Here is a 27,132-nt window from a genome sequence, read left to right on the forward strand (position 1 = left end):
TACAGGGTAGTTTTCCTTTCCATTTATTTTTTGTTTCATATTTTTTTCTTGCTAATATTCCAGGTCCCCAGCCTGGAAATAGAGAAGACAATATAGCTGACAGACACATTTAAATGCTAATATTTAGCAAAATAATGAAGTCACATACTTTTTGAGATGCAGTAATCTTGGGTTTTGAATTGGATATGAATAACTTTAAAAGGGGAATTTACTACAACAAATATGAATATATATATACAGAAAGATTTCTGTTTAGCATTAAAATAGTGTGAAAAAATAAAATAAATATTTCAATTTTACAGAATATTGAAAGGAGCAAAAAAATAATATCTAAAGATTAAAATGATTGTATTAAAGTGATTGTATTTCAGTATTTAAGGCAAGAGAGTATACATGTGTATGTATCCAACTTTATTGACATTCTATTGACAAATTCTTTTTTATTCTTAAAAACCAGCTGGAAAAGGCTTAGTAGATACTGTACCTCTGCTCAGAAGTAGAGAATAGGCATATATACCTCACCATAGTAATAGCAAGAATTTAATCATACACATTTAAGTCCATATTCCATTTTATACTCAGAAGAAAAAGAAAGAAAGAAGGAAAGAAAGGACAGTTGCATGCACATTAGTGTTCTGTCTATATATAAAAATATGTATGTGTGTCCATAATCAGACATATTTGAAAAAGAATTTTTGATCATTTAATACTTATTAGTATACCAAAATACATATTTCAGTAGAGAGAGCTGATCTGAATGTGCAGGTATGATACTGAACATTGTGATATATTCAATTTCAGGTTTCGTTTGTGCAGTACAGTGATGAGGCAAAATCTGAATTTAAACTGAATACATTTGATGACAAAGCCCAGGCTCTGGGAGCTCTTCAAAATATTCAATACAGAGGAGGAAACACAAGGACAGGTATTTCTGGGCTGTAATTATATTTCTGTAAGATAAAATATTTTCAAAAACTGCCTAATTATCCTAATATTACATGGCTGTAGAAGTAGGTTTTTCTGTTGTGTTTTAGCTCTGTGGCTTTTGCCCTTTTGAAGTAAAATAATTCTTCTCTTGTGGATAATATGGATGATTCCTTGTTTATTGTACACTTTGCAGGAAAAGCCCTAACATTTATCAAAGAAAAGGTTTTGACTTGGGAGAGTGGTATGAGGCGAGGTGTCCCCAAGGTACTTGTTGTTGTCACAGATGGTCGATCTCAGGATGAGGTGAGGAAAGCAGCAACGGTCATACAGCACTCTGGTAAGCAATTTACAGTATGTGACTGATTAATTTCTCTATTGCTTCAATTATCTGGAAATCATTTATTCATCCTTTATGGACTCAGAAATGTATTCTGAGTATTTGGTAAAACCTCAAACCTATTCACAGAATTTGCAATCTCTGGACCCAGACTTATATTTTCTTCCTTAAGCCTTCTCTCTGGGGAAGGATGTGGCTTCCCAAAGCTTTCAAGTAATTCTTCATGCATATGATTTCAAAGATGTTGCATTTGGTTACTTCTTTCTCTTCTCAGCATGTAGACTCCAGGGATCATTGGGAAGTATACTCCATTCTAGTGCTTATGATTTAATGGACCTGGTTTGCTGAGATTTATGTTTCATCTTGTATAGACCAGTGGCTCTCCAATTAAAGTAACTGTTTTTGAAGGAGCTGGGTCTGAATGGAGTCCTTTATTGCCTTTTGAGCTGAGAAGCATTGGACTTCCTCATCAGATTTGATGACTGTGGCTTATGAGAGTGTAGCAATCTGTTCTTGTCCCAACGCTCGGCGTTTTGCGTTTCAGTGTATGAACCATCTAGTCCTGATCTCTGAGCAGGGAGATGTTGTACTTTCTTATGGGAATCACATGCATGTAAACCACAAGCGGTCACCTTTGTCTCTGTAATCTGAAGGAATTAGCTCTGCCCAGAAGGTTTCTAAAGTCTCCCTGGACAATATGCTTCAGTGCTTAACTACCCTACTAATGGGAGACCTTTGTCTTGCATTTCATGTAAGTCTTTCTTCAGGCCAGTGAAATTGTCTTCATTTACGTAATTAACCAGGAAAGAAGTTGATCACTGTCCACTGTAACGGGACTTTGTATTTGAAATCTGTTGTCATCTCCTCTTTCTGTCTTCTCTTTTCTAGACGAAACAAACCTATTTCCTTCAATCTCATGTTGATCAGGTTTTCCAAACCTCTTATCATTTTTAGTCTCTTGTCTACTTGTTTTGTTTTCTACACATCTCAATTCATGCTCAAAGTTGGATGTCGCTGTTGAGCAGCTAGCAGAGTAATGAATGCATCGGTTCTCAGTGGCAAGAAGGAATGACCTTTATTGTTTTGATTTCATCACATATATAGAGTTCTCAAAAGTCACCCAGATTGGTCAGTCAGAAGCCTTCCCCCAGGCCTGATTGGCCAGGGCTGCACTGCCCAAGTTCTGGGGCACTGTTCCAATAACATCCAAACTTTATCTTTATTTACAAAACACAAGAAAACTTCTCATGGGAAAAACCTGTGCTAGCCACAGTTGGACAGAGTATTTCAGCCAAAGTTTCACCAGAATTGGCTACAGGGGAATAATTACCTCCATTTTTTTGGGAAAGAAAAAGTAAAAAAAGACACTTTTATCATTTGGAATACATGTGAATTCCACTTTCAACCTCCAAGTGGCTTTTCCAATGTCTGAGGAGTTTCTCGTCAATGAAATTTACACCTGGTGATATGATTGAATTCTAGAATCTGGTTCTTCTCATTTGACTTAAGAAATCTAACAACTAAATGTCTAGTCTAAGGTCATCATTTAGGGTCTTTTTATGACTGGTGAAGAGAGCAGCAGATAGGCATCTATAGACAATGACTTTTCCTGTCCTGAAATCAGTATGTTAGGGAGGTAAGATGAATTGCATTCTCAATCTGCCCATGTCTGTCTGGTGATGATAGAGAAAGAAAGATTAGACAACTTGGAAAGTAAAAGTTGGTGAGGTGAATACCTCTCTAAGAAAGTGAAAGAGAAACTCAGTGGCATGAAATGCAACAGATGGAAACAGATAGACAACTGGGTAACTAATGGTCTGTACAGTTTTTGGCAACAGAACAGATTTATGATACTGCAGAGTTGAGAGAATTGTACGTTTTGTAATAAAGAGTGAGGGTACTATGTAGCCAAGGCTGCATGAGACTGGATAATGCCCAAAAAAAATCAATGAAAGAGGAGAAAGTTTTCAGAAATGCGAAAACCAGTCTAAAACCTTCTGAGCTTTGAAAGGGTGAAAAGATATTCAGAATGTGTGCTCACGGGTGGATCTTCACAAGTCAATGGTTTGTACAATATTGACATGAAAAACGGTAATGTATGTTTACTACATTTCAAGTAACAAATGTTATTTTACAGGCTTCAGTGTCTTTGTGGTTGGTGTGGCTGATGTGGATTACAACGAACTGGCCAAGATTGCCAGCAAGCCCAGTGAACGTCATGTATTTATTGTTGATGACTTTGATGCCTTTGAAAAGATTCAAGATAATCTCGTCACCTTTGTGTGTGAGACAGCTACCTCAAGTGAGTAGAAGACATTGGTATTCCTTTTCCCAAATTAATATGTTTACTTATATACTGCTACAAGTGAGTGGTGGGCTGACCTTGGCTGGAGGCTGGGTGACCACCAAAGCTGCTCTATCCCTCCCCTCCTCAGCTGAACAGGGGAGACAAAATACAACAAAAGGCTCATGGGTTGAGATAAGGGCAGGGAGAGATCACTAAGCAGTTACTGTCATGGGCAAAACAGACCCAACATAGGAAAAAATTAATTTATTATCAGTGAAATTGGAGTAGGATAAGGAGAAATAGAATATTGGATGAAGAAATTCCCCCTACCCCTCCCTTCCTGGGGTTAGTTTTACTCCCAATTTTCTCTGTCTCCTCACCCTGGGCACCACAGGGGTACAGAGAACCAGGGCTGTGGTCAGTTCATGACATGTTGTCTCTGCTGCTCCTTTTTCCCCAGGGGGAGTGGTCTTCAAACTCTTCCCCTGCACCAGTGTGGGGTCCCTACCATGGGAGACAGTCCTCCACAAACTTCTCAACATAGGTCCTTCCCATGGGCTGCAGTTCTTCATGAACTGCTCCAGTGTGGGTCACAGAATCATAGAATAGTTGGGTTGGAAGGGACCTCTGGAGATCATCCAGCCCAATGCCCCTGCCAAGGCAGGGTTGCATAGAGCAGGTTACACAGGAGCACATCCAGGTAGGTTTTGAATTTCTTCAGAGAAGGAGACTCCACAACCTCCCTGGGCAGCCTGTTCTAGTACTCTGCCACCCTCAACATAAAGAGGTGAAGCTTCTTGTGTTTTAGGTTATGAACTCTTCTCCTTTTCTGTTGCTGGGCAGCCCTGAAAAGAGTCTGGCACCATCCTCTTGACGCCCACCCTTGAGATATTTATGTGCATTCATGAGATCTCCCCTCAGTCTTCTCCAGACTAAACAGGCTGCCCTTCCTCAGTTGCTCCTCAGAAGAGAGCTGCTCCAGACCCCTCATTATCTTCATGCCCTGCTGCTTGACCCTTCCCAGTAGCTCCTAGTCTTTCTTGTGCTGAGGAACCCAACCTGGATACACGACATGATCTGTGGTCTCACTAGGGCCGAGTAGAGGGGGACAATCAGTTCCCTCAACCTGCTGGCCACACTTCCTGATGCAACCCAGGATACCATTGGCCCCCAGTCACTACCACGATTGCTTGGCCAGTGGCAGGTCCATCTTGGAACCAGATGGCACTGACTCTGTTGGACACAGGGGAAGCTTCTGGCAGCTTCTCATAGAAATCACCCTTGTAGCTCCCCCATTACCAAAACCTTGCCACGCAAGCCCAATACAAGTTGCCATCTTATTTAAGGTACATTGGAAGAAATGGTCATATTAAAAAGTTAGATTTCATAATAACTGAACATAGTTTAAGGGAGCAAGTTACTTTTCAAAACTTTGAAGTGAGTATTGTATTTTATAGTAGTATAACAAGAAAAGAGTAACAGTCACTGTTGTAGGATTTCAACATTAAGAAGAAGTAGAATGATGCCTAATGTGAACTTCAGGGCACAACAAATCTCTTATTTACCACTGGAATAGGAGTGCTAAAGATGTACAGCTATAGTGTGTGAGGCTGTTTTAAAATTATTTAAATAAAACTCAGTTGTTTACTCAAGTGCAATCCTTCTATGGCAAAAAAAAAGAAATTCTCAGGCCTGTCATGTGCAACTGCATGTTCCCTAACTGCCTCATCTGCTGGCTCCTGAGGAGTCACATAAATATGCAGTTATTTCTTGTGAATCTGACAGCTATTATGCAGCTTGACTCATGCCTTAAATATTCATGGAAAGACTGTGTCATTGTCTTCCTTTCCTCTTATGAATTATACTCTGAAAATATTTGGGGTTCATCTGTCATTCCATGCAATTTGTCACAGTAGAAATACCCTACTAAAAGTGACAAGTAAAGATTTTGACATTACATCTACTGCAGCTCAGGACACAGTATGACAAATATAACAAAAATTGTCTCATAATTAATAATAGCACAGACTTCTTGGTAATAAAACTTTCTGAAGTATACATATGTTCATAACCTGTTAGGCTTAGTAGTTTTGAATTATGTGTTGTTTGATGTCTTTCAGCTTGTCCACTTATTTACTTGGAGGGATACACTTCACCTGGTAAGTAACTGTCTAATGTTTTGGCATAGGTTCATTTGTGTCTTTTACAGCTCTACAGTGTTCCTGTTTTTTATTTTCTCTCCGGACTTAAAGGTTTCAAGATGCTGGAATCCTATAACCTAACAGAGAAACATTTTGCTTCCGTACAAGGCGTTTCACTGGAATCAGGCTCTTTCCCAAGCTATGTAGCATATAGACTCCACAAAAATGCCTTTATCAGCCAGCCAATACGGTGAGTAAACCTAAGGATTCATATTTAGGGTGACCAGATGATGAGGGATTAACAGAGTTTATAGATGCTAGCATTTGTGTTTTATGGAAGATGCATTAATTTAATGCTCTTTTTACTGACAATCAGGAAATATACTCAGAAGGATATCTATCATTATTTTCATTAAATGCTAATCTATTTCTTCCACTGCAATCACAGTTCACTATTAATCTAGCTGCTAATTTTTCTTTGCGATTATCCTTCTTAACCATTCAAGTTGCAGATAATTTGCAGTTTATACTTAGGAAGTTGAACAACAATTTCCTTAGTACAATGAATTCCACGTTGCTGTACATAAATGGTTTCAATATGGACGGATTAGCATCACTTTTTTCAGAAGCATAATTCTTACTGCAGTAGGCAACACACTGATGCCATTGACTTAGGGTAGTTCTCCTCTTCTTGACTTGCCTTATTTGGCAAACGGAGCAGAGCCTTCAAGGGCCTGCTGGAGCAGGCCTGTGGTCTTGGAGCTTGGTTATGGATGGGTAATAGATGGTCACTCTTGCCAACATTTTTTCCCAAAGACAAAAATTACTTAGTTAGCAGTTAGTTTTACTAAGACTGGAATGTTTCTCTCTCTTATTATATTTTTTTCATTTGTTTCTCTCCCATCTATTTAAATATTTTTCAAAAAAGGTTATTCTGGGTTAGTGGAGATGCCTAAAAATAGCCCATTGTTCTTATTAAGTTTAAGAAAATTTAGTCTTCTTTTCAGAGAAGCCTTTGAAATCTTCTGCAATCCTGCCAGATTGGGTGAACATCAGATCTCAAGCACAGGAGCTGAGATTTTATGAAGAAATAATTTCTTTTTGCCAGCCTTTTGAGATCATAACTTTAAAAGTGAAAGATGTGAGGATTTTTTAGTTCATTGGCGTGCTGTTAACACCTATGGGGATAATAGTTCCCTGACAGCCTATTTTTGCAGTCTAGGAAAATACAGATAATCTCAGTTTTGCAACTCTCTTGCATTAGGACAGATAATGCATTTAGCAGCATAAGTTGATGAAAAGACAATAAAAATATAGGCTTCCTATTTATTTCATTCTTTTAGAAGTGTTGTGATACATAGTCTAATGTCTGTTAAAGAAGTGGAACAGACTTGCCAGAGTATTTTTCATGAGAATCCAGAAAATAAAACTCCCTTTAGACTGAGTCAGCAAAGCAATAAATGCATGCTGATCCTAGTGGCATAGTTCTTTCCATATCTGAAATAACTTGTTATTCAAGTTATAAATTGTGTTGCTATATCTACTTTAATGTTTGCATTCCTGCAGTGTGCTGTGTGATGTTGATGACTTAGTGATACGGTTTTTATTGTGGTGTCTATAATTGCATGGATTCATAAGCTTTGTCTAACATACAAAGCAGCTTCTCTCTTCAATTTAAGGTTTTTATGTTTATGTTCATGTAACTAAACCCCCTTCTGAGCTCCATTATAATTATTAAGGAGAAGCAGTAGTCACCCTCTTTCTTACAGTTCCTTTCCTGCATTCCTTCCCTTTCAGAAAATTCTGGAGGATATTTCATGCATGTTTTTATTTACTTTTGGCTCTCTGCTTTTTTAATGTCTAACAGTCCAAATATCACAAATGCAAGCATGAGTCTGTCGCTGTTGAGCTGCTAGCAGAGTACAGAACCCAGTTCTCAGTGGCAAAAAGGAAAAAGACCTTTATTGTTTTGATTTCATCATATATATAGAGTTTTCAAAGGTCACCCAGATTGGTCTGTCAGAAACCTCCTCCTAGGCCTGATTGGCCAGGCCTGCACCGTCCAGATCTTGGGACACTGTTTTTAATAACATCCAAACTTTATCTTTATTTATAAAACACAAAAGGAATTCTCATGGGAAAGACCTGTGCTAGCCACATGAGTCTCTAAGGAATGAGCTGGAGCCCAAATGCATCACCAATGCAAAAAAGGCATTAAATATCTCCTTCACTGTATTTCTGCCTGAAGGGCAGCAATAGTTAAAGGCTGTTGTAAAAACAGGCCAGATGAAAAAACCAACAAATAAAGCTGTGGTCTTTTTTTTTCTTTACTTATCACCAAGGAATTTAAAACATGTGTAGTTTATACAGAACTTTGCCACAAGAATACATACCCAAGAGTTCTTGGTCATATTCTGGCATCCTTTCTAACTGTGGTGCTGGGACCAACTGAAGACAAGCTGTGAGTTCATCTTAAGAAATTGCAGTGTTTTTGTATCACAGTGGTGTTTTCTATTTGAGAGAGTTGTTAAAATGCTCTGTTACACTAAATGCTGTGGTTTCCCTGTTATTCTTGTGTCTTTTCTTTGAAAAAGAGCAAATGATGAAGATCTGATTTTCCTCATGTGTTTCCATGTGAAAAAATGCCTTTGTATTGTCTTTAACAGGGAGATTCACCCGGAGGGATTGCCGCAGGCGTACACTATCATTATGTTATTCCGTCTTCTGCCTGAATCCCCCAATGAGCCTTTTGCAATTTGGCAGATTACAGACAGAGATTATAAACCACAAATTGGAGTTGTGCTTGATCGTAAGGATGATTATACTTATTGCATAGAGAAGTTACTTGTTACGTGACTTTGCATGTGTTCTTCCCAAATATTTCCAAATCCAAAGCATTTCAACATGATAAAAGGATTATACATTTTTAGTGTTAAGATATTTCTTTTAAACTTTGCACATCTATAGTTCAACTAAGACTAATTCATCTAAACTACATTTCAACTTTGGTATTAACTCTAAAATCAAAGGAAAGTACATCTATGTACTTATGGGTCATTCAGACCATCTGTGACCTGTGTTTATCCAAGGGAGGGGTGAAGTAGATTTTATCTAGAAGTGTATCTTATGATGGTGGTTTCAGTAGTACACATGAAATGAAATGTGTTATTTTTATTTATTACAGCTTCCAGCAAAGTGCTGTCATTCTTTAACAAGGATACAAGGGGAGAGGTTCAAACTGTAACTTTTGATAATGATGACATAAAGAAAATCTTTTATGGAAGCTTCCATAAGGTAAAGGATTGAAATTGTGATGTTGCTTTCTGAAGTACTGTTCTTTGAAAGAGAAGACAACCAAGCAGAAGTCACTGTAGGTTGTATCTGGTTTTTGGTTAGTACTTTAAGTTGACCTAGGGACCTACAGATCATGTAAAACAAGAGGCCTGAAGTTGTAGGTCTTCTTTGAACCAATGTAAGAGATTTGCCAAGAATTTGTCAAGATTGGGAAGGTGGAGGGATGTATCTGAACAAGAAATTGTAGCCTGATTCCTGTCACATGAAAAAGAAAGAATAAAAAATAATAAACTTGAAAGAAAAAAGGAAAGGAAGTTGTGGTGAGAAGAGATTCCATGGGGGTGTAATGATTTGAAATGGTTAAGAGAAGAGGAAGATATAACCAGGGCAAGTGAGTAGGCAGGGAAGCAGTGTTGGGAGGTCAATAGCATATTGAATAAGTTTCTTATGTTTAACAAAGATAATACATATGTATGTATATATTTAGTAAGTATGAATGTGCATTTAAAAACACTGGACCTAAAACATTCCAATGTTTTGTTAACTGAGGAAGCAGCAATAAGGAGAAAGAGCCCCTAAGAGGTCTATTTATGATTTAGCATGAAACAGAGTTTTTGAAGTGACAAAATGGCTAGTGAAATCTTCTGCATTTACTGCATTACAGTATGCATTTACTGCATACTGTAAATGCAGAAATCTTCTGCATTTACAGCAATTACTGCATCGGCCTTCAATTGTCATAGTTTTGTACTTGCTTTTCTAATTTTGTGCACCAAATTAAGAAAACTTGTTCTTGCCAGTCTTCCTTACCTCTAATCATCAGGAAGGGTTTGATTCAGGCTACATGTATCCCTAAAAATATTTTAAAAATATTTTCTTGCTGTGTTAAATATATATGTTAAGGGCAAGAAAGTGAGCTGCGAATGCAACATTTTGGGTTATATGAAATGCCCATTCTCATGTTTTCATTTATCTCCCTTCTATTTAGCTAAGTTTTCATCTGATGACTAAATATGGTTTGAGTATAGCATTTGTTTTCTTTATGAGACCATCTTCTGCATGACTAGTCACTACCAGCATTCCTTTGAGGATACCGATAAGGGGTAGCCTGTGTCAACTTCCAGATAGTGGAGGCCAAATGGTCAGACTTTGCTAGACTGAAAGCCAGGAAAGATAACTGGTGCCAGCATTATAATGTTTTATGACTTAATCTGTTTAAAACACAGGTGATTATAAATACCACATAGTACTATGAAAGCTATTGGTTTTCTCAGATTTTGACAGAGACTAAGTTCCCAAAGTGGTCCTATGTTATATCCAATTATTTTTGTTTTATAATTTATTTAAGATCTGATTATTTTTGCATATGTGAAGAAATGTTTGTGTCATTGATTTTGTAACGAATAGTTCTGAGTGGCTTTGGATCATACCTACATTAAACAGCCTTTATTTTGTCTTTGACAGTTGCCTTTTTTTTTTTTTTTGGTAATAGTTTAGTAGGACAACTGTATTTTAAGCAAATGCATGAATTTACTGGAGTGAGAAAAACTGCCAGTAAAGGCTAGAATGTATCTTGTTTTGGTGTGAAGATTGAGTCATCACCAAGAAGTACTGTTTAGACGCAGAGCAGCATCTAGCATGTCTCATTTTAGATATCCCTGTGACAGCTGACACTTCTTGAGGCCAGTGGTGTGGAGCTCTCCATATACCATACTGCCAGCAGTCTATTTTAAGTGTCTGCTGCTAATCTAGTTGATGTATAGAATCACATTTTTCCTTATAGTTTCTCAAAATGTTACAGAACTGAGAAAATTTATCTGACAGCACATACAGTGAAGTTCTGCTCGTGTATCAGAGCAAATGGGGGGAAATCTGTGACCCTGATAGCTGCTAGAAATTAGCATTTATGTAAAATGTTTATTGTACTTCTTGGTGAAAAAAAATTACAAGGAAAATAAAAATCCAGATTTTGTGTCCTTTTAATAGTTAAATCAGTAATACATATGGAGAGAAAGTGATCCTAAGATGCCAAACAATGAACAGGAGTAGCAGCAATTTGCAAATTATCTGAAAGCTTTACAACTACAAATTTCTGCACAAGAGACTACTTCTTAAGAAAAAATTTCTCAGTTACTTAACGCAATGTGTAATTCCCCTTCTTTTTTTCCCAGAGAGGAATCAAAAGTCCAGATTTTGATAATATTTGAAGGAGCTGGAAGAGCCTTGGTTTAGAGCTGTATTTGGGATTTTTCACCATGAAACTAAGCTGACTTTTCTGGCTTCTCTCCAGATAGTTACTGCGATTGCTATCTGAATCAGGTTGTTAACAGTGGCATCATGAGCTCCCCCAGCCCACCTGCTGGGAAAGCCTTATGTATCAGACATGTTGATTAACTCCTAATAATGGATAGCAGTAGTTTCAGATGGGTAAAGGAAGGAAAGTAAGATTAACACATTTCTAAAGGTACTTTTGCAATTTCTCCTACCATCCAGTTTCAAAGAAATGACAAATCTTTAGAATGCAAGGAGATGTTTTCCAAAATGTTAGACATTTTTGTGGCTTTCATTTGATGGCTTACTGGCTCATTCTGTCAAATGCAGTTAATTACACCTAACTGTAGGGAAATTTACTTTGGCATACTTGAACACTCTGTGTAGCATAGCTATGGTGAAAGCTGTTGAATCTGGCAAGTCCCATAGGAAAAATTCTGACTGCCTGAGACAGTCATTAAATTTATAACTGATGTTTTGGAGAGACAGACAACTTCTACTTTCTTATTCTTACCACACTAGACTTCCTTTTAGCTTGCCATTTTGCAGTAGTTAGCAAGAGGAAATTTGATAATGAGTGATATACATATGGGAAATTAGTTTGTTTAGCTTATTGATGTGATTCACTTAACAGCAGATCAGAACACCATCAACCCTTATCTTATAAAGCATCCAGAGAGAAAAATTAAAGTATATTGTCTTTCCTAAAATGATATAAATTAAATAAATAGGCAGAACAGATTCTTTATGTCGGTGCATTAGAAACTGTTGAAAACAAAATGTAGCAGGGGTTGAATACAGAGATGTTTTATTTACTGTAAACACCATATGCCTCCTTTAATTAGATTTATTGCCTAGGCCATGAGATTCAGGCTGGAATTCAGATCTGGCAGCAAATCAGTTTTTAACTGAGTCAATGACTTGGGAGAGTTGTGCTTATTTCTGAATATTGGGATTGCTTCTCCTCTGGATGGATATGTGGTGCTCAACGGTTATTCCTGTTTGAACCTTTTCAAGTTGATGGTCTAGTTCAACATTCTGATGTAGATTTACCTCTCTTCAGTTTTATGTGCTAATGAAAAGATAATCTACATTTGTTAGGCAATGTGTTTTATTTTATTTAAATTGTGACAAATACTTAACATTCCAGTAGAAGGACTTAGGTGTTAGGTACCTTTCAGAAGTATAAATTACATCTGTGATGAATTTAAACTGGATGATGCAGTAATTAACCTATAAAATTTCATCATATAACCAAATGACTGAATCTATGATGTACAAATTATAATGAATTTAAAGTTTTGGCGTGGTGTATATTTTGTTTTATAGAAAGTTTGGCATGTAATACCAAATTATACTTTGGACACTGTTATCTTTCAATTTTTTTTTTATTATTTGCTCAGTGAATACTCTTGGGAATTTTAATTAAAAACCCCCTTGTATACACAGCACTAAGATATAAAGCATAAGCACATAATTTTAAGAGTTTTAGATAAGCTATGCTGATGCCTTGGAGACAACTCCGAATGGGAAAATATTTAAAAGGAGAAAAAAAAGTAAAAATTCTCAGGGGATTGTTCAGGCAGTTGTTGACTCAGGACATTTAGGGGAATCTCTCAACTTTATGCCAATTTCTAAAGCAGTCATCAAATAACAATATGCTTCAGTGTGGTTATGTAATGTGATAACAGAAGCTTTAAAACAAATACGTCAGGGATTCTTTACTTCTGATCTTAATGTGTTGATACATTAACAATTACATAGATGTTATAATGATGTATATAAAATATCTGAAGTAGGTAAGGTATATAAAATTCTGGAAAACTTTCTGTTGCCTGAAGATGCTCTTCCATCAACTGCATGCTAAAATGACAGGCCCTTGTTTGTTTCATGGAGATTCCTAAATGTTTTCTGCGTTTTCACAGAAATGTCAAAAATTCACTTATGTAACATTTGCCATACATTCTATAATTTTTTAGAAAGATAATCTTTGCTTAGATTTCATATGTTCCTCTGTTTAAGATTTACTGTGTTTCCCCCAAGCGCTTCATTCCCTGGTAAACATACTCTCTACTACAGACATTCCTTTCTCCCTCCTAAATTTCCTTTATTTCCAGTAATTAATCTCTTCCTATTCCCAGTTTCCCCTCATTTTAGCACGTGCTTTTGTAACCAGATTTCTCTCGTGGAAATTTCTCTCTTGCATCTTCCCTTATTTTGTCTTGAACTGGGCAGGCTTATCTGGTCACTTCCTGTATCTCAATGCAGGTAATACCTCTGGTTGATTCATGTGTAGAAATTTAACTCTGTATCTCTGGGTCTGAAACAATCTACTGTCTGAACTACGGAGTCTATTAGTCAGTGGGCTGTCCCAGGCTTATGAACACCTTATATGATCCCACCCACCAGATGAGAACAAGAAATGCTTATATTCACTTCCTCTCAAAAGATATTTTATTTTTTACTCTTATGCCATCTTAAAACAATTTTCAGGCAAGCTTTTTAAGTAGTTAATAAAAGTTCAACTATTACATTAACTAGTATTTCTTAGCTGTGCATGTGTATTCATCTTACTGACCTTCAACACATTCTAAAGAGGTTATTAATGTCATAGACTTTCCTTGAGTCTGAATTTTTCCACCAGTTGGAAGTAAAGCATGATTACTAGAAATAAAATGTAAAACAGTACTACCAAATCAGTGAAATACTATTCAAGTGTTAAAGTAATTGTGCCTATGGGCCTTTTCTGAATATTATGTTAACCTTTTTTTTCAGGTCCACATTGTTGTAACTTCATCAAATGTTAAGATTTACATTGACTGCAGTGAAATATTGGAAAAACCAATTAAGGAGGCTGGGAACATCACAACTGATGGCTATGAAATACTTGGGAAACTTCTAAAAGGCGACCGAAGATCAGCAACAGTAAGCAATAAATATAAATCCATTCATTATTGCAAGGCTTTGTAATTTTCTGAGGCAAGAGATTAGAGACAAGGGATTGCTGGGAAACCAGTGTTGCACCCAAATCTTTAAAGTGTCTGTACTGTCAAACCCAATATACTTCACTGAGAAGTTTGGTCTTGACAGCTTCTTGCTCTAGCAAAATTGCAAGAACAAAAATGTAATAATTGAAAGTTGCACTCAGGTAAATTCAAGCAAGAGCAGGAATGCTTTTCTTTTAATAGGGAGAGCAGATAGTAATTGAGCGCATTTAGTGTGGGTTTTCTACATCTCTAGGATCTTTCAAGAGTATTACTTTCTTTTACAGTTAGAAATCCAGAATTTTGACATCGTATGCAGTCCAGTTTGGACTAGCAGAGACAGATGCTGTGATCTTCCTTCTATGGTAAGTATAAATGAACCAGGGGCTATTCAGAAAAAAAGTTATTAATAGTAAATTTAATAATATTAGTATTAGGCTGGTGTTAAACTTTGTACTGACAGCACATCTAAATCACACTTTTCAGAGCAGCCAGTGAGGAACACCTCATTTCAAAGCTTTTTATTTGAGGCAGAAATGTTGCAATGCTAGAACTGAGCCCCTTAGAAATGGTGCAGAAAATGTCAGTTAGATTTGTATTTCAATGATATTTCAAATTCCAGGTTCATAAATAGGGAGTATATATATATATACACATATATATATACACATGTATATATTTGTTTATTTATTGAATCTATTCATAGATTGGCATTCAAAAAGTAACTAGTTTATTCTTTGTCAGTACAAGCTGATTGTCAAATGCATATAAATACTATAACACAGATTGCATATGAATTTGATTTTGCATGTGCGTCTGTTGTTAGTGCCTTGTAGAGCTCACAGAGAAAATTTCCTAAAAATATATAAGATCCTCTAGAAATGTTTGGAAACCACTGTTTAGCTGTGAGTTTTACTTGAAAACAGAGTAATAAAGAATCTTCCTGCTATTGTTTTAGAAAAGCATGCTGCCACTGAGTACTTTTCTTTAAAAGGACAGTAATAAGTTGTGATTGAATTTTCAGAGAGATGAAGCAAAATGCCCAGCTCTTCCAAATGCTTGTACCTGCACTCAAGACAGTGTGGGACCTCCAGGACCTCCCGGACCAGCTGTAAGTTACCAGCTGTAACTATTTACAATAGACAAAATTTCTGATTTTTAAATTTATGGAAATAGTTTTGTGTTGGGCTGCGGTTTTGTGAAACAAATGCCAGTCAGAGACATAGTTTCTATCAACATGTCCATAACATCATGGTAATTCATACCCTTTTCATCCTAATTTAAAGAATTAGGCAGCTCTTACCACAGATACTTGTTTGTTTAATCTTTTCCTGCATTTCCAGTGTGATCACTGTGAATAGCTCCTCATTGTTTGAGAGGCTGAAAGCCTCTGGCCCCATCTCTTGCATATCATGTACAAGATATTTTTAATGGACTGTGAAAATATTTTTCCTAAATACAGAGTCAAGATTTCACTCCAAGGAAAGATTCTTCACTCTGTCAGAGAAATAAATGAGTTACTCTCTTTATTTTTTATGTGGAGAGATAGCAATTTATGGAATGGACATACTCCTATCAAGTGCTTTGAATATTAGGGAGTTATACTCAGCACAATATTCCTACTTGGAAGCTATCAAAAATGCTGCATGAGGAATCTAAAGCCCAGTTAAGTTATCTGTAGTCTACTAGAGAGGTATTCAGAGATTTTGATGAATAAAAATTGAAGTTTATGTCTGCAGAGACAAAAATCAAAATAATAACTTTTCATGGGCTGAATTGGCAAGGCTGAAGCTGGTGTGGTTTCCCTGAGTTCCTGATGCATATTTTATTCAACTGCACTTTTTAGCAGTGTGATCTGTACACTTCAAAACTTGGGGGCTTCACTTAAGAGTTTGTTAAGGTGAATTCATAATGCACACTATTATTATGCACCTTTGCTTTCTGTGTATGAAATAAGTTTTTTTTTCCAAATATTCAATTTAGGGTGGCCCAGGTGCTAAAGGTCCCAGAGGCGAAAGGGGTTTGACTGGATCATCTGTAAGTATCTTTCCCAAAATGCATCTACAATAACATTGCTACAGGCTTACCTGTATGAAAATTTTTATGCTTAGTTTTAGGTTAAAAATGGAGATTAGAAATTTAGTTGAAAATATGCCTTTATGTTCCTTATGTGCAGCCTACCTGTTTGAGACTATATATCACAGTCTATGTAGCCTCAAGGTCATTGACCATACTGGGTCAATGGTGCTGGGATTACGTGCATCAGAGTGTTAATACACATTCTGCAGTATTAGTGTTCTCTCTTCTGTACTGAGGAGAGGGCAATACTTCTAATTAGCACTGCCAGAGGGCATGTATTGGCCTGAGACTGCCAACATGAATCAGACAATAGCTTATGAAAGAGTATGCCTCTTGAACAACTATTTCCACCATTTTTCTGAAATATTCAAAGTGTCTCCAGCCTTCTGACTTACCTTAAGTGTCTAACCCAAAGGATTTTGCAGTTACAGATTTCAAAAGAGATTGTCATTTACAATTTTGTTTTAATTTTCTTCTCTAAGGGTCCTCCTGGTCCTCGTGGTGAGACAGGTCCTCCTGGCCCTCAAGGTCCCCCAGGTCCGCAGGGTCCCAATGGGTTGTCAATCCCAGGTGAACCGGTGAGTGGCTCTTTTGGTGCCATCAACAGGCAATGTGTGTGGGGACAGAGCTGGGGATCCACGGGGATGGTGGTCTTGGGAAGAGCGTGGCAGCTTTGCCTGGGCACTTGTTTGTCCGTGCAACACAGTAGTATTGTGAACAAGTCTCTTAATAGAGTAGCATTTTCTGTCCTGGTTGTTACATATGCTTATGGGATGCCAATGAAGGGGCAGAGTCTAAGTGCTGTAATGTAAATTGTGCTGCTCTGTTTTCAGTCTTAATGGATTTTCTGTAGAGTTGCTAGTCATTCCAGTTTAAGGACTCAAAACTATCAAACTGTGGTACAGGAAAATTAAGCATGCATTATTACTTTGAAGACTTTCTCACAGACTTACATCTTCAACTTTTATTTTCTGGCTTAAATCAGTAGCTAGGGATTTTCTGGGCAACAGCATCCATATTTTTGCAAGATGCTACTTCTGATTTCATGTGCATGCCTTCAAAGCAAGAGTACCTCTTATTAACACTGATGAAGTTTCACTGTGTTCTGGTTTTTATAGAAGATAGCATACATAACCCTTTGTCTGCATTGTAAATGTGTTAAAACTGCTTTTGCAATATTTTAATAAATAATCACTGTAAAAGCAGGAATATAATTCTGATGTTTCCTATTTAGAATTAACTAGAATTTTAATATATTCAGGAGGTTTCTTTATGAAGTCTTCGATCAAAATATAAAGTTTATGGAAAACGTAATTGCATGCTCTCTCATTTTTCATTGGAAATGCTCCATCTCCATTTCACTGCTCCATCTATAATGGAATGTGGGAAATGGAAAATAAAATGTGCTTTAAAATAGACATTGGGAACACCTTTTGCTTTTTAAGGACAAAGTAGAGGAATTTTGTTACCCTATGTAGATTCTTTTCACTTTTTTTTCTTATATACTGGGAGGAAAAATTTAATCTAGATGATATAGGGGTACCAAACAGCAAGAAGGGACAAACATTCCTTTTACATGTGTAATACAAATAATAAACTTGTTTGTCACATTCTCTTGAAAATGTCTGAAGACTGAAAACACCAACATTCATGGAATTTTTCATTAGCTAACAAGAATGTGGAGCACTTTTGAGTCATGTAGTTTCATTTTTTGTATCAATTGTGATTCATGTTCTCAGGCTATGTTTACAGTTTTTAAAAAATTATTAACAGTTGTTAATGCTGGAATATCATGCAAGCCATTGTAAAAAATACATATTGTATTGTCCAGTTCAGCTCATGGGAGTTTAGACTGCATTTATTCTGCAGTGCTGAAGCATATATAGAATGCATGATAATTGTAAAAGGCGATAAATTGCTTCTTTATATGCTCCTACACCTTGTGTCCTGGAAGTGTGATGTATTTTGTAATCATTTGTGGAAATTATAGGGTCGTCAAGGAATGAAGGGGGATGCTGGCCAGCCTGGACTACCAGGGCGATCGGTAAGTCAACACTTAGACAAGACAATGTCATTTTATACTATTCCTGATGCAGCCTGGCTGCCGGATATCTTTCTATGATATCACTAGGCATCATAGGCTCTTCTCATATCTCCCTAAGCCATAGTTATGGAAACAATTACACTTAGAAATTTGAAACATAGGAAATAGGAGGAAATGTAGGAAACTATTCAAAACAGCAAGAGTGAAAAACAGCTGTGCTTAATCAAGCCAAATGTCCATCTGGACAGTTGTGAATGCACAATGACAGACCACTGGATTGGGAAGAGTACTCTGACAACTCCCCAGGAAGGTCTCTCAACTTCTGACCATTTGCAGTTAAATGTCTTCCTAAAATAAAGATTGCAGAACCTTTGCTGAACCCGTCTTCAGCAATGTTGCCTAATTATTTTCTGCGTTTGGAATTCAAATGGCCTTGGGACATTTCTGAAGGAAGAAAGCAATACTGAATTTCAGTTACATGCAGGTTTCTGTATGGTATACTATACAAAGAGTAGAAAAAAATAGGTTTTTTAAAAAACAATTGGCCAAATTTAGACAATTTAAGGTCATTTATATGCACATCTGGTGACATAACGAAGATTCCTTTATTGTTATGTTGTCCTTAATTTTACTGATGATAAAAATACTATATGGGGAATGCTTATATGTTGTGGATTAGTTTCATATATCAGATGAGGTCAGTCACGGGTCAAGGGCCTTGTATGCTTTACCTGTTCCACTAGACCTAATAACTCTGAATAATATACTTTTAGGGAGTAGTAATATCCTGTAGAAAGCAATGCTACATGTTAGTGTGCAATGAGATTAGACAGAAAGCAGGGAAGAACATATACTGGACATATATGAAATGGCATTAGCAGTGATATTTGTTCTGTCATGGATACAATTTCTCACTCTTTTTCACTCCAGGGAACCCCAGGCTTACCTGGTCCACCTGGACCAGTGGGACCTCCAGGAGAAAGGGTAAGGTTTCCTCAGTTTATGTTCTGCAAAGAGCAAGTAACGTAGTTTTTGTGTTTTGTTGGGTCCCCCCCTTTATATGTCTTTCCACTTTCAAATATTTTTTCAAAAGGAGCTCTTTAATCAGTATCCCTTCCAGAGAGACAAAAGTATAAGGGTTGGAAACACCTCAGATGTGAAAATCTCTCCATACAGCCATTGGATAGCCAGATAGTTTCTGTAAAAATTGCCCTGCTCCCTCCCCTGACTAGATTCTCAGCTGCCTTCATCCATAGAGCAGAATGTCCCCTGAGCAGGACTCTGCTGAGGGACTCAGCCCTGCTCTCTTCCCCACATTTTTGCTGCTGCAGGGGAACACTTTGAAACTCTGCTTGTCCCAGTGTTTGGTCATATTGGTAAGGAATCTGTCTGTGCCAAACTAACTGTGACAGTCAGGTTTGCTCCAAACTTTTGGAGCAAAGATCTGTTTTTTGGATGGAGAATTCTGAAATATCTTCATAATGAAAGGTATTTACACAGGTATTTCACTGTGCAGTTGCTGTAATTCCTTTCTTCTAATTGGGGTCAACTAAATAAATCTTGTTGTCATGGTGGAATATCACCTTAAAAATAACTGAAGCAATTACTTGCCTTTACAGTCAAAATTAATAGCTGATATATGCATTTATGGCTGTTCTTTAGTGGGAGTTGATAGCTGGAAATGAAAATAGGTGACCGTGTGATAGCCAGTTGCAAAAGAGGATACTGTTGGATTCATGAGTCATGGACTATCAATATTAACTTGTGAATGCTGTGTTAGATTATTGAAATGGGATTTCTCAGCATTCATTCTTGCAGGGGAAATATCTGAGGGGGAGGTGGCTCTTCAGTTAAGCAGAAAACTCTGATTCTACAACTAAACTGTGAATGAGAACAGCGAGATTATTTTCCTCTGGGATAGAACTATGATTCCCTTTCTTAAAAATATTGAGAAAGATTGATTTCATTTTCAGTTAATCAACAGCAGCTGAATATCTAAAGTGGCTGAAGCTCATTGTTCCATAGCTTTCTCCAGCATGAGTCGTGATAACTATTTTATAACTTATATTGTTAATACGTTTTAAAATACATGCTAGTTGTAATCAGCAGTGTTACAATTATATAATCATAAAAGCCATTTTTCGCTAATCTTTCTTTTATTTTTGATAGGGTTTCACAGGAAAAGATGGTCCCACAGGTCCCAGAGGCCCGCCAGGACCAGCGGTAAATATAATTCTGTCTTTGATATATTCTGAATTAAGAGACCTGAGCCAAGAGAGAGCCACATTGACATTTTCAATTTCTGTCAAATATGAAATGGATCCTTTGTTTAATATCCTAAATGGCTCTAAAAAACTCTCAGTAGAAGGTGAGAAGACATCTGGGTAAAGCATATATTCACAAACATCCATAAGAGTGGTTTTGACACTGATTTCTGCCAGGGTAAATAAGGGAAGAACCAGTTTATCTGGTTCTTTAGCCATGATCTTTAAATGCATAGCTTGGTCTTCTGCAATCAATTGGCTTATTACTTGTACAGTGGTGACAAAAAACTTAGTACAAGTTTTTCTTGACAATAGTATTTGAGGGTTAGTTTTTGCTTAAAAAGCTGCTTCACTGTGTTTTGTGGGACCATGTGAGAAAGGAGGCTGGCTGTTAGAGAAAAGCATATGTTGGATCAGACAGCCTGAGATAGGCAAGTTGCTGCAGCTCTGTGTTACTGGGATCCAATCTGTAGCAAGTTGGAAGGTCTATTTCCAGTAGACAAATGCACACAGATCACACATTTGCATTACATACATACACAGAAGTCTCTAGGGGTAGGGTATTATTTGGGCTGCCCCACTCCCCCACAATTTGTGAATGTGCAGATGAGCTCCTATCACATAATCTGATACGGGTCTTTTAATTGTTTGTATTTATGTAGTGTCACTAGAATGACAGTTGTGGTCTTCTTGTGGATTTTTATGTGGATCACAGGTCTGCTAGATGAACTTACAGGGCCAAACTGTTTTGTACTCCTTTAGGAATCTGTCATTAAGAATGATACTCAAAACTTATACACACTCTCTGCGTCTTTTGTTTTAGAAATGTGTGTTAAAGTGTGGTGTTACATAAAAGAACACATTTCCATGAAGAAACAAACAATTTATTTAATAAAAAAATTTTCAAGCCTGATAAGTACCTAACAGAAAACTACCTGATAGGAACCATTTTCAGTATTGCTTTGGACTCAATATAACTACACATCTCTTATTAGCTCTTAGGTTGTGTATTTCCACAATTCACTTTATATGTCTGCTGCTGCAGGGTGCTCCCGGAGTTCCAGGAGTGGCTGGCCCAAGTGGAAAACCAGGGAAACCAGGAGATCGTGGGACACCAGTAAGATAATGATACACTTAGAATATCAAATTTAAAATTACAGTCTGTTGATGAATATGAGACTTCTCCTGCTTTAAATAGTTGTCTTGCACTTATGATGGTGGTTAATACGGTAGAGCTGACCTAAACCCACAAGTCTTTTTAAAAAAAAAAATTTTATTTTTACAGTATGCCATTTTGCTGAGTTTAATAGTTGGGGCTGGAAATTGTGGTCTCTGGTTTCCACTAAAAAGATCGTGAGCTATTATGTGCCAAGATATATATTCATTCCTACACTGCATAAGCATGAAGAGCTAGGTCAGCAAAATGGCTGGAAAATCTTTACATTTGAGCATGTGTGTGTAGTAAAAAAGGGATAAACTGCTGAAGGTGGACAATCTTTGATAATATTATATAATCAGATACGTTTTGCAAATGTTTAGTGCTTTCTACAATGCTATTTCAATATTATTTGGGAGTGGTTTCTGTGGGTTGTATTCAAACTTTAAAAGTGCTTCCTGAATAGGGATAAAAAGCGGGAGGTGCTGCCTCCCACCAACAGTTTCAAGAGAAATTTGATTTATTATAGGATCTCTGAGAAGTTATGCTTGAGTCAGGAGTAGAGACAGCAAGTGAAATGAGAAGTCATTACTTGTGAATAATGTATGGCAGTAATCTAGAATTTTCCATCCCGCTTCAGTGTAGTTGTACATATGAAAGCTGGATAATTTGAAAGAATATATAGTAGGCTGGGAAGCTTGATGGTCATGAAGTGGAAGGTCCCAGGAGCACCTGGAAGCTGGGTCTTTTTCTCACACACACATTGAATTCAGTCTGTATTTGCCAGACTATAAATTCCATTTCTCCTTGTAGCAGAGGACACGGAGGAAAGTCTTGGAGTTTTTCTGTCTTTAGATGTACATTGCTAATGGGATATTCATGCTTGGTCAGATGTTGGGTAGACATGGCCTGAGCACAAAGTGCTGTGCTTTGTTCATGAGGGAGCTTTAAATTGCCAGGTGTATCTGATTTCTCCTTCACCTGGGACAATGGATATCTGACCCAGTTCAGAAGGAAAGGTCTTCTGCAGGTAAATAATGCGTTTAGAAGGAAATCTGGCTGCAAGCCCAGTTTCAAGGCTTTTGCAAAGCAAGGCAGTCAACTCCTGTCAAAGCACCATGTCTAAATTCTCCTACACTCTAATTCTTAAGAGTTCCTTTCAATTAGAAATACATTTCTTTCCCCACAGTTATTGCACTTTCTTGTAACAGGACACTGTGCATCATATTTACCATTTCTAATGTTTCTAGAACAGATCCCAGCAGGAATTCTGGCTTGCACCTTGCACAGATGTTTTATCAGATTCCTGGTGGACAGAATTTCAAGGCCTTCCTTTGTGTGCAGTATTATAGTTGCCAAAGGTGCAGCCTGACAGCCAAATACAACTTGCATTGTCATGAATCATAGCTCTGCCTGAAGAGAAAGATAATGAAGCTTCACATTGTCTCTGGTAAATACAAGGAATAAATAATTTTTGACCAGATCCTGCCATTTTTTCTTCTACCTGAACTATCTGTATTGCTAGTACTAATAAAAGAAATTCAAGAGAAAGACCCCTACAAACCAAGGAATATTGCATTCCAGGTAAAAGGTATACAGTTACCGGCAGATTATGAGCAGCCTTGGTGTTATGAAGTTACTTCCAGAGAATGTATTCAGCTGGAGCTCCTTTCTGATGTATTCAGTACCACTAATGTGCTGAGGCAGACCACACTGTAAACATTTCTCTACCTGACTGTGTACTTATACTAGAACAAGTTGATTCTAGAAGTGTTAACTGAATTTTCATGGAAATAGGAAATTTGGCTCTTTGATCTGCTTACAAGTACCTCCAAGAGAAACTTTGGTGTTTTTTCCATTATAGTAACAAAATGACTGAAAAAAGATTAGTAAGAACACAAATGAATTGGTAATCTCTTGGGAACTGAGCACAGGCTATCCTAGAGAAGACTAAAATATCTGTCCTCTGTATGGTCAGAGAGTGAGAATTCTGTAACAGTTCATACACATATCATAAGGTAACAACCATCAAGAGTAAGAAAGACTCATTAAACTAGAAGAGGATATTGGTTCAAGAAGAAATGGATATGTTTTCTATGAATAAATGTAAAGTTCCAGTACTTGATGTTTTATAGGTGTGAAACCTAAGATGTAAAAACAGTAACAATGGGTAGGCAGACTAAGTTTTGTTAAGGTAGAACTGTCATGTTTATAAAACAGACTCTGTGACAATAGGGTCCAACTTTGTTGATTTAGAAGTTCCCAGGAAAAAATGCAAGGCATTCATGTTTAATAAAGAAGGTACTATTAAGATGCCTCCAGGACCAAATAAACTGTGAAAACCTTTCGAGGGTAGTCCAAGTCTGTTGTGAGTTATATGCAGGTTTTGAGAATTTTGCATTCTCCGCTGCCATGTGTTCACTGCTCTAGCATCCATCTATGCAGATGACTTAGATGAAGTCTCAAAAAGACACTGCTTTGGGAGCAATGAGCTGATGATTCTTGAGGGGAGCAAACATTCTTTTGGGAAAAACAATTGAGCACATTATCTTTTAAAGTAAAAATAGCAAAACTTCCTTTGTTTTGTCCTCCTTCAGCAGTAGAAATATGCTGCAGCCCCAGCCTTCTTCCCACAGCTCAGAAAAAAAATCCCACATGCAGTATAAACCAGCTTTTCCTTGCACTGACCCTAAGTGACTCCCTCATTGCAGGATATCAACAAAACAGAATGCCAGCAGCAGCAGCTGCTGTTTCTCAAAATGCTGTCAAGCAGTTGGCTAAACTGCACCTTTTTGTCTATTAAAAGAAAATAAACTGAAATTTTAGAGGCATATAACCAAGTGGGAGGAAGATGCAAATAGCAACTCAGTAATTGAAGCTGTATTTATTTTTTTTTAAATCTGTTTCTAAAATATCCAGGTGGAAAATTCACTTTATTGTTAACATGGCCAGTCAGCCTCTAATCTTCAAATTTTAAAATTAGTTCCAAATACCCTGTAGACTTCCAGCTAAAAGGCTGAATTAGTGTGTGTTTGCAAGGTCATAAATTGAAGATTGAGGCTCATTTTATTTCAATAAATTTTAAAATTGATTGTGTATTGCTTATAATGAAGGAATGACATTAGCCTTTGCCTTGTAGGGGGACCTTTGTGGTCAATACGTTGGAACAATGTTGTGCTTTTGTTACCAGGGCACCTCCCTGTCTTACCAACATGGCTTGTAGTTAAAGACAGCCCAAAACACTTTTCTTGACCAGTCAGCAAAAATATTTCCAGAAACAGTATATAGGATTTGAACATCTTAAGTTTGCATAATTTTTTTCCCCCTCCCCTCCCCTCCCCTCCCCTCCCCTCCCTCCCCTCCTCCTCCCCTCCCTCCCTCCCCTCCCTCCCCTCCCCTCCCCCCTCCCTTCCCTATAGTTGTGGTGTGGGAATGTTCTGGCAAGTGAATTCGAACATGACATTTTAAGTATTTTTCAGGATATTGTCAGGATAGTAGATGAGAAATCTGATTTATGATGCTTGTACTTACCTAGGGAATAAACAAAAGATGTACTGTATGATTTTCTTCTGGTAGAAGGTTGTGTTTTGAAAGCCTTAGAAAGAATGGGAATGAAACCAGCAGGTATTATAAATGCATACACAGTAGATAATTTCAAAGGCATATGCTTCCAGAAAATAGAAAAATTGGCACGTTTCAAACAGAAAGAGAAACATGAATAGTTTTTTACCATTTTTTCTCCCTAGATTTGCATATTATAGACTAGTGCAAGTGAAAATCCAGCAATTCTGTTAAATGGATATTTCAGGTACATGTAATGGTTTATGAATGAAATAATGTCTATTTGGGAGTCAAATTAAGTCTCTTTTAGAGCTTCAGTACATCATCATTTACTACAATGTTAATTATTGGAGAATGACATATTTTCCTGATGGTTTTATTTGTAACCATTTTTATGATGCCATTTACAAGTCCATAGTCTGTTTCAGCATGTGGCTGTAATAAGCTAAAACTAAAAGACAGACATTTCCCTGTGGGTCTCACAGAGTAAGAAAAATATAGATGAAAGAGCAAAGGACAGAAGGGAAAGAATATTCATCAGTTTCATGTGTATATTTTGTACATATTAGCAGCTGCCTCATTGGTGGCATAATTTATTCCGACGGCACATTTATGGTGTCACCATTCTAAATCTTTCATTTGAGTCTGTACAATTAATTTTGCATGAATGATCTGTTATTCATGATGCAAATGTACCATATGACAACTACTTAACTCAGTGATGGATGAACTGTCTCATATTTTCTGTGGCGTGTCATGGGGTAGGTGTGTGCAACTCTGCAGCAGAGAAGCTCAGAAAGAACACTAAGCTCACATCCTGATGTACCCCAAGGGCATTTGTCTGCCCAAACCCTTGAGAGAAGTGTATGAAACGGTGCCACCACATTTGAGAGGTGTCTGCTGTGACCTCAGTGGAATGATTTGTGTTGTTGAAATTAATTGCGGGTACTGTAAGAATGTTATGAGAAACAGCTGCAGCCCACACTTAGCCTTTGCTTTGTTAATAGTGATAAATAGACTCCTTAAAGAAATACTACAGTGTGCAAAGCAGTAACACTCAGGATGTGTGTGTAACTATGTGGGGAGCCATGCAGAGCAGCAGATGACCAAACCAATCTTTCACCTTTGAAATATGCTTTATGCACTGTGGCTAGCACAGACCTTTTTCATGGGAACTTTTTTCTTTTCTTCCTGTGTTTTATAAACAAAGAGAAAGTTTGGATGTTATTAAAAACAGTTTCTTGGATGTGGACAGTTCAGGCCTGGCCAATCGGGCCTAGGGGGAGGCTTCGAACTGACCAATGCGGGTGACCTCTGAAAAATCTATATAAGTTGGAATTAAATAATAACAGCTCTCTTTTTATGTCACACTGAAAATCCGGGTCTGCTTTCTCTGCTAGCGACTCAACAGCAACATCACTCAAGTAGTAATTTAGGCTAGAAATGAAAATCTATGTGAAGTCATGCGAGCCCCATCATTATTTGTGGTGTTTTTCATATACACATACGTATATAGAAATTAGAATCAGTCCTTCTGGTTTGCTTCTTACATAGTATTCTTGAAAACTGAAAACCCCAAAACCACTGAACTATTCATAGGCAAATGGAACGTGTTGTTAGAGAAAAGTTGACAAATATTAGTAATTATAAAGGAGCTCAAGCTAAGACTTCTATGAGATCTTTATAAGACTAGAAATGGTTGAGAATTAGGAGGGAAGCTGTCATTATAAATAGAATAAGCATTTAATGCCATCTCTCTCCATGTTATGTGTCATCTCTGCATAAGT

At 37.2% G+C, this 27,132-nt stretch overlaps 1 protein-coding gene across 1 annotated transcript in view; it reads left to right on the plus strand.

Annotated features, from left to right (window-relative positions):
- The window catches only part of COL12A1 (collagen type XII alpha 1 chain), a 100,405-nt gene that overhangs the window by 65,122 nt on the left and 8,151 nt on the right, over positions 1-27,132 (plus strand). Inside the window, 16 exon segments of the mRNA XM_085056489.1 lie at positions 802-925; positions 1,121-1,264; positions 3,402-3,566; positions 5,672-5,710; positions 5,804-5,942; positions 8,359-8,501; positions 8,877-8,986; positions 14,033-14,182; positions 14,529-14,606; positions 15,266-15,352; positions 16,225-16,278; positions 16,803-16,898; positions 18,311-18,364; positions 19,295-19,348; positions 20,534-20,587; positions 21,674-21,745. Coding sequence (XP_084912615.1) covers positions 802-925; positions 1,121-1,264; positions 3,402-3,566; positions 5,672-5,710; positions 5,804-5,942; positions 8,359-8,501; positions 8,877-8,986; positions 14,033-14,182; positions 14,529-14,606; positions 15,266-15,352; positions 16,225-16,278; positions 16,803-16,898; positions 18,311-18,364; positions 19,295-19,348; positions 20,534-20,587; positions 21,674-21,745 — 1,563 coding nt within the window.

This window comes from Lichenostomus cassidix, chromosome 3, assembly GCF_008360975.1.
Source record: "Lichenostomus cassidix isolate B80296 chromosome 3, HeHo_3.0, whole genome shotgun sequence".
Lineage (NCBI taxonomy): Eukaryota > Metazoa > Chordata > Aves > Passeriformes > Meliphagidae > Lichenostomus > Lichenostomus cassidix.